This window comes from Schizosaccharomyces octosporus, assembly GCF_000150505.1.
Source record: "Schizosaccharomyces octosporus yFS286 unplaced genomic scaffold supercont6.2, whole genome shotgun sequence".
Classification (NCBI taxonomy): Eukaryota; Fungi; Ascomycota; class Schizosaccharomycetes; order Schizosaccharomycetales; family Schizosaccharomycetaceae; genus Schizosaccharomyces; species Schizosaccharomyces octosporus.
In genome coordinates, this window is record NW_013185620.1 from 3252197 (window position 1) to 3263280 (window position 11084).

The 11084-nt window shown below is 39.3% G+C and overlaps 5 protein-coding genes across 5 annotated transcripts; 4 read left to right on the top strand and 1 right to left on the bottom strand.

Moving 5' to 3' along the window:
* The first annotated feature begins 64 nt into the window (after positions 1 to 64).
* SOCG_00882 (U3 snoRNP protein Nop14) lies at positions 65 to 2868 on the top strand. Its single transcript, XM_013163302.1, has 2 exons — positions 65 to 256; positions 308 to 2868. The coding sequence occupies exons 1-2, from the start codon at positions 104 to 106 to the stop codon at positions 2663 to 2665; spliced, it is 2511 nt and encodes an 836-aa protein (XP_013018756.1). The 5' UTR covers positions 65 to 103; the 3' UTR covers positions 2666 to 2868.
* On the bottom strand, positions 2847 to 4496 carry SOCG_00883 (thioredoxin reductase Trr1). Its single transcript, XM_013163303.1, has 2 exons — positions 4245 to 4496; positions 2847 to 4034 (listed from the first exon to the last, which is right to left on the bottom strand). Coding segments are annotated over exons 1-2 (975 nt in total). The 5' UTR covers positions 4246 to 4496; the 3' UTR covers positions 2847 to 3060.
* Positions 4497 to 5240: 744 nt separating this feature from the next.
* On the top strand, positions 5241 to 6707 carry SOCG_00884 (3 beta-hydroxysteroid dehydrogenase/delta 5-4- isomerase; the record flags this gene model as incomplete). Its single annotated transcript, XM_013163304.1, has 1 exon — positions 5241 to 6707. One exon carries the CDS (start codon positions 5241 to 5243, stop codon positions 6348 to 6350), a length of 1110 nt encoding a protein of 369 aa, XP_013018758.1. The 3' UTR covers positions 6351 to 6707.
* A 221-nt stretch (positions 6708 to 6928) lies between these two features.
* Positions 6929 to 8774, top strand: SOCG_00885 (serine/threonine protein phosphatase). The gene has a single exon (XM_013163305.1). It carries the CDS (start codon positions 7007 to 7009, stop codon positions 8426 to 8428), a length of 1422 nt encoding a protein of 473 aa, XP_013018759.1. The 5' UTR covers positions 6929 to 7006; the 3' UTR covers positions 8429 to 8774.
* A 101-nt stretch (positions 8775 to 8875) lies between these two features.
* SOCG_00886 (vacuolar membrane alkaline phosphatase) lies at positions 8876 to 11066 on the top strand. The gene is made up of 2 exons (XM_013163306.1): positions 8876 to 9327; positions 9404 to 11066. Exons 1-2 carry the CDS (start codon positions 9120 to 9122, stop codon positions 10843 to 10845), a joined length of 1650 nt encoding a protein of 549 aa, XP_013018760.1. The 5' UTR covers positions 8876 to 9119; the 3' UTR covers positions 10846 to 11066.
* Positions 11067 to 11084: the final 18 nt, after the last annotated feature.

The following is an 11084-nucleotide window of genomic DNA, read 5'->3' on the forward strand; positions in this document are numbered from 1 at the left end:
CCATATAACAGACTTTCTTCATATTCAATTGGGTGGTTGTAAGAATACCTGAGCAAACTTCAATCCCTCCACCAACTTTCAAATTTCGTCGATTTTTGCGGTAATGGGGAAAAATGGATCACAATTGAAAAATCTAAAGTCGTCTATCCGACAGGCGAATTTGGTTAGTGCGAAACCTGGTCGTAAAAAGGGAAAATCAAAAGGTGTTGATTCTCGAGAAGAACGACAGACAAAAGTAGACAAAATTCAATCAGATGTATGTTTTATGATAAATTGAGGAGTATTTTTTATACTAACTTGCATGCAGTTCAATTTGTTTGATCGACAATTTACCAGAAAAAAATTCGATGTAGGCGGTAGACGCATCAAAGGTACTGAAGGCACTCCCGGTGTTAGCCGCAGTGTAGGAGAAGAAATTCGTAAAAATACAATAGGTGAAAAACTCAAAAAGAAGAACCACGTTGGTGGTGTCATTGATCGCCGTTTCGGTGAAAATAATCCTCATTTATCGCTTGAGGACAAAATGCTCGAACGTTTTAGCCGTGAACAGCAACGTCGTAGCAAGAAAGATATGTATAATTTAGATTCCGAAAACGACGTCTTAACTCACGGAAAAAGACCAATTTCAGAATTGGATGATTTTGACGAACCCGATTTAGCCTTGAATGCCGAAGAGGACGAAGGCCTCAACAATGAAGTTGTTCGTCGGATGCACTTTGGTGGTTTCGGAGAGGACGAACCTCAAGAGGAAGAGGAAGAAGGCGAGCCAAAGCAAAAGAAGTCCAAGCATGAAGTCATGTCTGAGATTATTGCAAAGTCTAAAACTCATAAGGCAGAACGCCAAGCAGAGAAAGACGAATACGAAGATGAACGTGAGAAATTAGATGAGGGCATGGATGACTTGCAAAGCGCACTTTCAGATTTCAGAAAGGAGGCAAGACGTAAACAAGCTGCAAAAAATCAAGTTTTACGCCCTTCAGATGCTGACTCTCGATATGATGAGTTCGTCAGAGAAATGGTATTTGATAGGCGAGCTCGCCCTTCAGAAAGAACAAAGACTGAGGAAGAACTTGCTCAAATCGAAGCAGACCGTTTGCGTGAGCTTGAAGACCAACGTCTTGCCCGGATGCAAGATGACGAGATTGACTATCCTGAAACAGAAGTAACTGAGGACGCAAGCACGAAAGCTACCGATAATGTTTTTGGTTTTGGTGAAGGTCTCACTCTGGAAGATGAAGAATCGGTGAACTCTTCTGAAGGGGAAGAGGAAGAGGACGAAGAAGAATGGGAAGGTATTGTGGAAGATACGAAACCCGCTGCGAAGAATGATGTGAAAAAAGAAAAGAAGCTTTCAGGTGGAAACATCTCAGATGGTAAACCCGCTAAGCAAGCGTCACTCGCTTATACCTATTCCTGCCCTACTTCGCATAAAGAATTTCTGGGAATGATCCAAGGTTTAAGCTTCGAAGATCAAGTTACTGTTGTCATACGCATTCGTACGCTTTATCACGTCAAACTACACCCCGAAAATAAAGCTCGTTTAGAGAACTTTACTGTGGTACTTTTGCAGCATATTCTTTATTTATCAAAGAAATCGGAAGTTTCAATGGAAATACTTGAGAAACTCACAGAGCATTTGGTATCTTTGGGACGCCAATTTCCCGTAACAATTAGTGCTTCTTTTATTTCTGTATTGGAAGGAATGCGCAATCGGTTATTAAACAGCTTTGGAAACACTAATATCAAGTTTCCCGATGCCCAAGATCTCACGCTCTTCAATCTAGCCTGTTCCGTATTCCCTACTTCCGATAGAAAGCACATTGTACTAAACCCAATGGTTCTTACGATGTGTGAAGCGTTGACTCAATCGCCATGGAGTACACTTCCTGATCTTTGTAATAAATTGTACTTGGCGAACCTTCTCTTGAAGTATCAACGTTTGAGTCATCGTTATATACCTGAAGTCATAGTTCTCCTTGGTCAAGTTTTGTATGTGCTTTCTCCTAATGCAATGAAGAGTATACCTGGAAGCTTCACTATTCCTGATAGCCTTCATGAAAAGCATAAAGCCTTTGGTATTCAAGATATATCTTTGGACGAGCCTGAAAAGCTTCGTCTTCTTGACTTAGGGTCTGTTCCTGTTTCAAACCTTCAGTCATCGATAATTATGGTTACGCTTAATCTTGTAAATGTTGCGCAAAATCTATACGCTAAGGAAAGCGCATTTTTGGAGATATATGAGCCAATTTTTGATCTATTGCAAGTCTATGAATCGAAGAAAGAGCTTCTTCATAAAACTTTGTCAGACAAGTTGAAGCAGACTATCGGAGATTTGACCACCTTGCTTGAATCTGCTAAGAGAACGCGCAAGCCTCTGGCTCTACAAGCACACAGACCTGTGGGTATTGCTAGTCACTTACCTAAATTTGAAGAAGGCTACTCTATCGATAAAACTTCTTATGACATTGACCCTGAAAGAGCTGAACACAACAAGCTTCGTGCTCAACATCGGGATGCCAAAAAGGGTGCCATTCGTACACTTCGTAAGGATGCAAGATACATTGCTCGTGAAAAACAAAAGGAACAACGTTCCAAGGACAAAGCATATAATGACAAAATGGGTAAACTCCACAATCGTTTGCAACATTTTGATTCAGCTGTTTAAAATAAAAAAAGAAAAGGAAAATCTAGGAAAGCTACTAATCATAATAATATTTTTGGGGTTTTGGTTAACATGGGTGTTTGACTTTACTTATCTTATGGATTAGATATTAATAATATGTGAAAACATGTTTTGGTTTCAAGTGTACAATGGATAAAAAGACACAAAAGGTAAAAAAAATAAAGAGTTAACATAAATGAATTGAATATATCTAGTATTATTTAGTAGTATAACCAATTAAACAAAATCTAGCTCTTAGCAAGGAAAGAGCAACTCGGTAGTCTATGAAAATGAAATGTTCTCGTTCATAGATATAGGACGAACAAATTCAAAAAGATAAAAAGTAGAGGTATTGTATTGATGGTAGAGTATAGACGGTGGAATCATAAGCTGGACATTTAGTTGGACTTTTGATCTTCCAACTCTTCGATGTAGTGCATAGCAAGGAGGGCAGCTTGGCAACCGCTTCCGGCGGAAGTGATGGCTTGGCGATAAACCTTGTCTTGAACATCACCAGCGGCAAAGAATCCTGGGATGGAGGTGTGAGGAGTACCGTTAATAGTTTGCAAGTAGCCTTCAGCATCCAATTCAACTTGTCCCTTAACAAGATCGGTAGCAGGAATGTGACCAATAGCGTAGAACAAACCGTTGACCTGAAGATCAGAAGAATCACCAGTAACGGTGTTCTTTACACGAAGATTGTTTAAGAGCTTACCATCACCTTGAGCCTCTTCGGCAACGGTGTTCCAGAGAACTTCAACCTTGGGGTTGGAAAGCAAACGGTTAGCCATGATGGGAGAAGCACGAAGCTTATCACGACGGACCAAAACGTAGACCTTACTGCCGTACTTGGTCAAGAATTGGGCTTCTTCAGCAGCAGAATCACCACCACCGACGACAGCAAGAGGCTTGTTACGGTAGATAGGGACGGCACCATCACAGACAGCACAAGCAGAGATACCAGCTTGCCAATACTTTTCTTCACCGGGGATGTGAAGACGACGGGCAGAAGCACCAGTAGCCAAAATGACACAGTCAGCGGTAAGGGGAGCACCATCTTCAGCACCTTCTAACCAAAACTTGAAGGGACGAGAGGAAAGATCCAATTTTGAAACGGTTTCACTGACGATGGTAGTACCGAAACGTTCGGATTGGGCACGGAACTTGTCAGTCAACTCAGTACCGTTGACACCGTCAGGGAATCCGGGAAAGTTTTCGACATCGGTTGTAGTGGTTAATTGACCACCAGCGGCAATACCATTAGCAAGCATACCCTCGTACATGACAGGGCTTAATTCACCACGGGCCAAATAGATAGCGGCAGTATGGCCGGCAGGACCGGATCCGATAATAACAACTTTAGAATGAGACACTAAGAACTGGGTTAGTACAGCACACACATATAAAAAGAGAATCTAGAAAATATGAAAGAAAAGGAAAGAGAAAACAGCAAACACTGGAATTTCGTCGATAGATCAAAAAAATTTCTTTGTTCTACAGTGTAGCTTGGATTCTTGATCAAATCCGACACGTTTTTTTCTTCTTTTCTCAAGCATATTCCTCTTCATAGAATAATACATACTTGTTGTAGAAGTTAAAGGAGATGTAGAAATCCAACGATTTTGTAGTTGTGAAAATGTTTGTGGTAAGATGACTTTAGTATCGTTCGAAATAATACTACCACTGGAAGCAAATGGCGTTATATCAAAAAACTTGTTTTTATTCAAGTACGGTTTTTGTTTTTTGAATGTAGAATGCGAATAATTCACTGCAATATATAAGTTTCCAGTATTAGAAACGCTTAGTCTTGATGAATAATGTACGGTGTTCGAGACGCCTGGAGTTTTATAAAGACCAAGTCGTCGATAAAGTCCAGTACTAGGCGAGAATGTGGTTGCTGACAAAGGGAGTTGGGAATTAAATAAACGCATACGAAAAACAGAAATGTGAAAGAAAAAAAGTAATAGTATCAAAAAACCGTTTTTGAAACGCACTTCTATTGCTAATGAAAAGGGAATGAACGTGGATGGAACGAAGAGTCTACAAACCACGATGACTAAGAACGAAAATAAATATCGATTAAAGGAAAGGTTTGAATAAATGAAAAATCAAATAAAAAAAAAGAAATAAAAAGAAGAATGAACCAGAAAAAATCAACATAAAGCAGAGAAATTACAGAGCTGATGTGTTTAGTAATATAGATTTATCAGCTGGGAGTCGAACCCTGGTGTTTTGGTGTAAATATAGTAATTCAACGTAGATGAGTTAACTGTTTTAGTGAAATGTAGTGTATTGTGAAATTGTATACTAACGAACCTAAAAAGTAGTTCGGTGTATACCGTTGCGAGGGTTATGATCCTGCATTAACGAAATAGCAACGAATCCTAATGTAGAAAAGAAAAACGGTTGGAAAAGGGGAAATGCATTTGAAAGCGAACGATTTGCACAGCTTTTGATATTTATTTATTTTTTTTTAAATGTAAGATAGAATAGGAAACAAGCAATTCACTCTTGAATTGGCTTTTTACCTTGATGGGCTTGTATACTGCACTCTACAGAGGTGTACCGTACAAGTTACATGAAGAATCGTCTGTTGTATTGGGAGTTCTCTCCTACGACAGGATCTGGCTTGTCTTTTCATCCATTGAATTTCCTTCTCAATCAAGCGTTTATGCATTCTGTTTTAGTAATTGGAAGCGGGTTCCTCGGAGGCCACATTATTCGGCAATTATGCAAGCGTGAAGAACCCCGAATTGCTGCGTTTGATCTTTTCGACAATGAAAAGCTGCTTCAAGAACTGGGCCATCGATTCACCATGTACAATGGTGATTTGACGAAAAACGAAGATTTAGATCGTGTGTTTTCTTCCTTCCAGCCCCAAACTGTCATCCACACCGCATCTCCTGTACACAACTTGGCTCGCGATATTTACTTTCAAATAAACGTAAGTGGAACAGAAAACATCATCCGCGCCTGTAAGAAACACAACGTCAATGCTCTAGTATATACAAGCTCTGCCGGTGTAGTCTTCAATGGTGCTGACTTGATTAATGTGAACGAAGAATGCCCTTACCCCAAGGTGCACATGGATGCATACAACGAGTCAAAGGCACTTGCCGAAACTATTGTCCTTGAAAACAACTCTCCCTCGCTAAGAACCTGTTCTCTTCGTGTTGCTGGCCTCTTCGGCCCAGGCGACCGTCAACTCGTTCCCGGTATGCTCTCCGTGTTACGAAATGGCCAGACAAAGTTTCAGCTCGGTCAAAATTTGAATCTTTTTGACTTTACTTATATTGAAAATGCTGCTCATGCTCATTTATTGGCCGCGGATAACCTTCTTTTACACAATTCTACCGCCGCTGGTCAAGTGTTCTTCATCACTAATGGACAAGCTATCTACTTTTGGGATTTTATTCGTGCCATCTGGGCTAATGCTGGTCATGTCCCTCCGTACACTATTGTGTTCCCCCGATCTTTGGGTATAGCCTTGGCCACTGCTGCTGAGTGGGCTTGCTATTTCCTTGGTAAGGAACCAGGTTTCACTCGTTTCCGTGTTCAATTCAGCTGTGCAAACCGTTACTTCGACATCACAAAGGCTCGTGAACTTTTAAACTATCGTCCTATTTACGATTTAGAGGAAGGAATTAAGCGTACTCTCCAATGGATGGATACTGAAAAAAGTACCTAATGTTTTTAATGCATCTCTCATTTCTTTTCTTTCCTATCCCGTGAACAATTGCCTTTCTGCAACACTCTATCCAACTTTTCCGGCAATTCGATCTCTGTCTGCTCCACAAACTCTCGTCTCATGACTTTTTCCTATGCCAACATGTGCTGTAAAAAAAAAAAAGAGCATATGATCTTTAATTATTACCTGTTGTTGTCTTTCGACTGTTTGTAGAATTTCTCAATAATCATTCGATACGCCCTTGCACATGTTGCTGACATATATATATATAATATTCTTACACGCTTGTATTTTTTTTTTTCTTTTTAATTGTATCTCAGTAGAACGCTAATGATTTTTATTACCATCCTGCCGTTTTACCTACCAACAATTCTGGCTAATTTTTGTAAATTTAGAACGAAAAAGTAACCAGCCGTATGGACTATAATTTTACTGTAAGAAATAAAAACAATTCTAATCAAAAATAAAAGGTGAATAAAAATTTAAACAAAGGTCAAGAAAAAAAGTATTTACGCGAATCGAACATGTATACATCCACATTGTTCCATCCTTCTCAAAACTAACACTTGCAACTTTTGCTACTCCTCTCCCTTCTGTCGTAAAAAAAGAATTCGAGTAAAACCATATTTGCTGAATTTATTTCCTAAAACTTTACAATGGCTAAAGATGCATTAACTTTAAAAAATGAGGCTAATAGTGCTCTTAAAGAAGGAAACATTTCTAAAGCTGTAGAGCTCTATTCTGAGGCAATCAAACTTGACTCCCAGAATGCTATCCTTTATTCAAATCGTTCACTTGCCTACTTGAAGCTGGAAGACTTTGGACTCGCTATTAATGATGCTAGTAAAGCCATCGAGATAGATCCAAATTTCGCAAAAGCGTATTACAGAAGAGCCGCTGCTCACATATCCCTTTTCCAGCCTAAGGATGCCGTGAAAGATTATAAAATGGCTGTTAATAAGGCCCCAAACGATGTTACTGCCCGCTCAAAACTCCGCGAATGTGAAGGACTGTTGAAAAAAATCCGATTCCAAGAGGCCATTCAAGTAAGCGATCCTCCATCTGCTTTAGAAAATGTAAATATTGACGATATGGATGTTTCTGCCGATTATGATGGTGTCGAACTCAAAGCCCAAATGACTGAAGAATTCGTTTTCAATATGTTGGAGCGTTTCCAAAACGGAAAAAAGTTACCTCTCAAATATGCCTATAGTATTTTAAGAGATATTAAGGAACATTATGAGAAAGTTCCTTCCTTGGTTGATGTTCGTTTGAAGGACGACGAAACTTTGGTCGTTTGTGGTGATACACACGGTCAGTTTTACGATCTTTTAAACATCTTCAAATTACATGGTTATCCAAGCCATACTAATAAGTATCTTTTTAATGGCGATTTCGTTGACAGAGGTTCTTGGTCTACTGAAGTTGCATTTACCTTATATGCATTTAAACTGTTATACCCCGATTCCATTTTCTTAAACCGAGGAAACCATGAAACTGATGACATGAATAAAGTTTATGGTTTTGAAGGAGAATGCAAAGCTAAGTATAACGAAAGAACCTTCAACATTTTTTCAGAAACTTTCACTGCGCTACCACTGGGTACATTGATTGCTGACACTTATTTGGTATTACATGGCGGCTTGTTTTCTAACGATAATGTTACTTTGGATCAGCTTCGTAAGATTGATCGTTTCAGCACGAAACAACCAGGTCAGTCCGGACTTATGATGGAGATGCTCTGGACTGATCCCCAAACTCAACCAGGTCGTGGTGTCTCTAAGCGTGGTGTTGGTTTACAATTTGGTCCAGATGTATCTAAGAAATTCTGTGAAGCAAATGGGTTGCGTGCCATTATCCGGTCTCACGAAGTCCGGGACCAAGGTTATGAAGTTGAACATGACGGTTACTGTATCACTGTTTTTAGTGCTCCTAACTATTGTGATTCTACAGGTAATAAGGGAGCTGTCATTAAAGTTAAGAAAGATATGGAACTTGATTTCCATCAATTCGAAGCCGTTCCTCATCCCAACATTCGCCCTATGGCTTATGCGAATGGATTGCTAAGTGGCATGTGAACCGTGCATCCTTTAATTGTCCTTGCTTCTCAGGTGTTGTTGGTCCTTCTTATTCTATATTTAGCTAGTTTTGGTTACACATTTAAGCATCATTATCTCTTAAGTTGAGACTTTCTTTTTTATTCTGTTCCGAAGCCTATATATTTAAAGATATAGAGGATAGTGATAGCTAATACTTTAGATTATTTATTTCAGTGGGAAGCCTTGTGTGTTCTAATAGATATCCTTACATTTTAGACTATACAGCATCCTTGATGAACAGGAGGGTAATGTTAACCGTGCGATGAATGTAATCCAAGTCCTATTGTCGTAGCATAATTGACACATGAATTGCTTTCCTCGTAGTTTTTTTTTTATTTTTTTCATTTTTGTTTGCACGTTGTCACCTTATTAAGTAACAAAAGTCGTAAACAATATGTTTCTGCATAACGAACAAACAAAAGATTTAATTAACAATATTTTCTAAAAATACTTACGATCCAAGTTTTTCTAATTCAACCTTTGTCGCATTTCTATGTTCTTTGTTTCACGACCTGTCTTTATCATAGATTATAGTACGATGACGTCCATGTTGACTTCGCAGGTGAAAACATAGAATCCCTCTTGACATACCTTCTCAACAAGTCTTTCCAGATTTACTTAAATTCGCGTTCTTTTTTTTTGACTGAACGCTTTATAACATATCTATTCAATGGCGAACGAGCATGATCCTTTGCTGCCAGTGCACGAGCAAGATGTAAACGATCAGCCAAACCGCGTCTCATGGAGATTGAGAAAGGTGCATTACATCCTTCTTTCCGTCACTTTTATGGCCATTGGATTTTTCTTCTTTTTACCGTTTCTGGCCAAAAAGAGAGTAGGGCCCAAACCAAAGTACGCCGTGATGATGGTTTCAGATGGTAAGTTTCTACCTTTAGACAGTATTTCTTTTAGTCCCTTTCAATTTTAAATGAAGATCATTTATTGACGATTTAGGAATGGGACCTGCTTCTTTATCCATGAGTCGATCGTTTGCTGAGTATATTACCGGCGAAAAGGACTATATACTTCCACTCGATAAACACTTAATTGGAAGCTCTAGAACACGCTCTAGTTCTAGTCTCATTACAGACAGTGCTGCCGGTGCTACTGCCTTTTCTTGTGCTGCCAAAAGCTATAACGGAGCGGTGGGTGTTTTAGATGGTGGTAAAGCATGTGGAACTATATTAGAAGCTGCGAAAGAATCTGGATACTTGACTGGTATGGTCGTCACTAGTAGAATTACGGATGCTACGCCTGCTTCGTTCTCTTCTCATGTTGCCAATCGCTTTATGCAGAGTTTAATTGCCGAGTATCAAGTGGGTATGGGTCCCTTGGGACGTACTACGGATTTAATGTTTGGTGGAGGACTATGCTCATTTCTTCCCAATTCAAGTTATCAATCTTGCCGTGCTGATGATTTGGACCTTTTAGAGTATGCTAAAGCTCAACAAAACTTCCACGTACTTTTGGACAGGGCGGATTTCGACGATGCAAAGAAGCAACAACTTCCTTTGTTAGGCTTGTTTTCCGGTCATCACATGGATTATAATATAGATAGAGACCCCAAGAGCCAGCCTTCTCTTACTGAAATGGTTGAATCTGCTCTTGATACGCTCTACAAAGCTTCTCAATCTACTGACAAGGGATTCTTTTTGCTCATTGAAGGTAGCCGTATTGATATGGCTTCTCACAACAATGATCCTGTAGCCCACGTCCACGATGTGTTAGAATACAACCGTGCTTTCCAAAAAGCTGCTGAATTTATAGAAAGAACTGGAGGAGTTTTAATATCTACTTCTGACCATGAAACTGGTGGACTTACTGTCGGTCGCCAAGTTACTCCGGAGTATCCAGAGTATCTATGGAAGCCAGAAGTCCTTGAACGGGCCAGTCATTCATTTGAATACCTTGCAAAATCGATAATGGTCCACGAAGAGTCCGGACTTCATTCCTATATTGAGAATTACATTTTCCCAGCTTTGGGCATCAAGAAACCCACCCGTAAAATGGTGAACAGCCTCTATGCTGCGAAATCGAATGTCTTCGAATTAATCAATCGCATGAGTCTTATCATTAGCGAACAGGCACAGATTGGATATACTACACATGGTCACACGGCGGTAGATGTGAATGTGTATGGAACTGGAGATGCAGCTCGTGACTTAAAGGGAAATATAGAAAATATTGAGGTTGGAAAATACTTAGAAAAGTATTTAGGAATCTCATTAGACCAAGTCACCTCTAAATTGACTGATGCTCCCATATATGGTGATCCAGATCGTGGCTTTAAGGCAGGTGCATTTGTACACGAAATATTGGAGAAACATTCTGAAATGAATACTACCGAATATGAGGATTACTTGGTATCGTCCGCTAACAAGGGCATTTATGTTTAATTCTAGACATTATATTTTTTACAAGCTCCGTTTGTTTGGCGTCAGACCTTAAATATGTAATTTCTACAAAGATTCCTGATATGAATATTCATGATATATAATTTATTATAGGCGAGCAATGTCATAATTGAACATTGAAGATACGTTTTCTTAAGCATTTGTTAGTTGATTTTTCAAAATCCATTCATAGTAATTTAAATAATAAAATAATTTAGTGAATATGAGTTAGTAGACGTCTC

Bases quoted from the DNA above. Each gene is read 5' to 3' on its own strand.
- SOCG_00882 (XM_013163302.1), top strand. From the start codon at position 104: ATGGGGAAAAATGGATCACAATTGAAAAATCTAAAGTCGTCTATCCGA. The intron at 257-307 runs GTATGTTTTATG...ACTTGCATGCAG, and splicing joins TAGACAAAATTCAATCAGAT to TTCAATTTGTTTGATCGACA.
- SOCG_00886 (XM_013163306.1), top strand. From the start codon at position 9,120: ATGGCGAACGAGCATGATCCTTTGCTGCCAGTGCACGAGCAAGATGTA. The intron at 9,328-9,403 runs GTAAGTTTCTAC...TTGACGATTTAG, and splicing joins CGTGATGATGGTTTCAGATG to GAATGGGACCTGCTTCTTTA.
- SOCG_00885 (XM_013163305.1), top strand. From the start codon at position 7,007: ATGGCTAAAGATGCATTAACTTTAAAAAATGAGGCTAATAGTGCTCTT.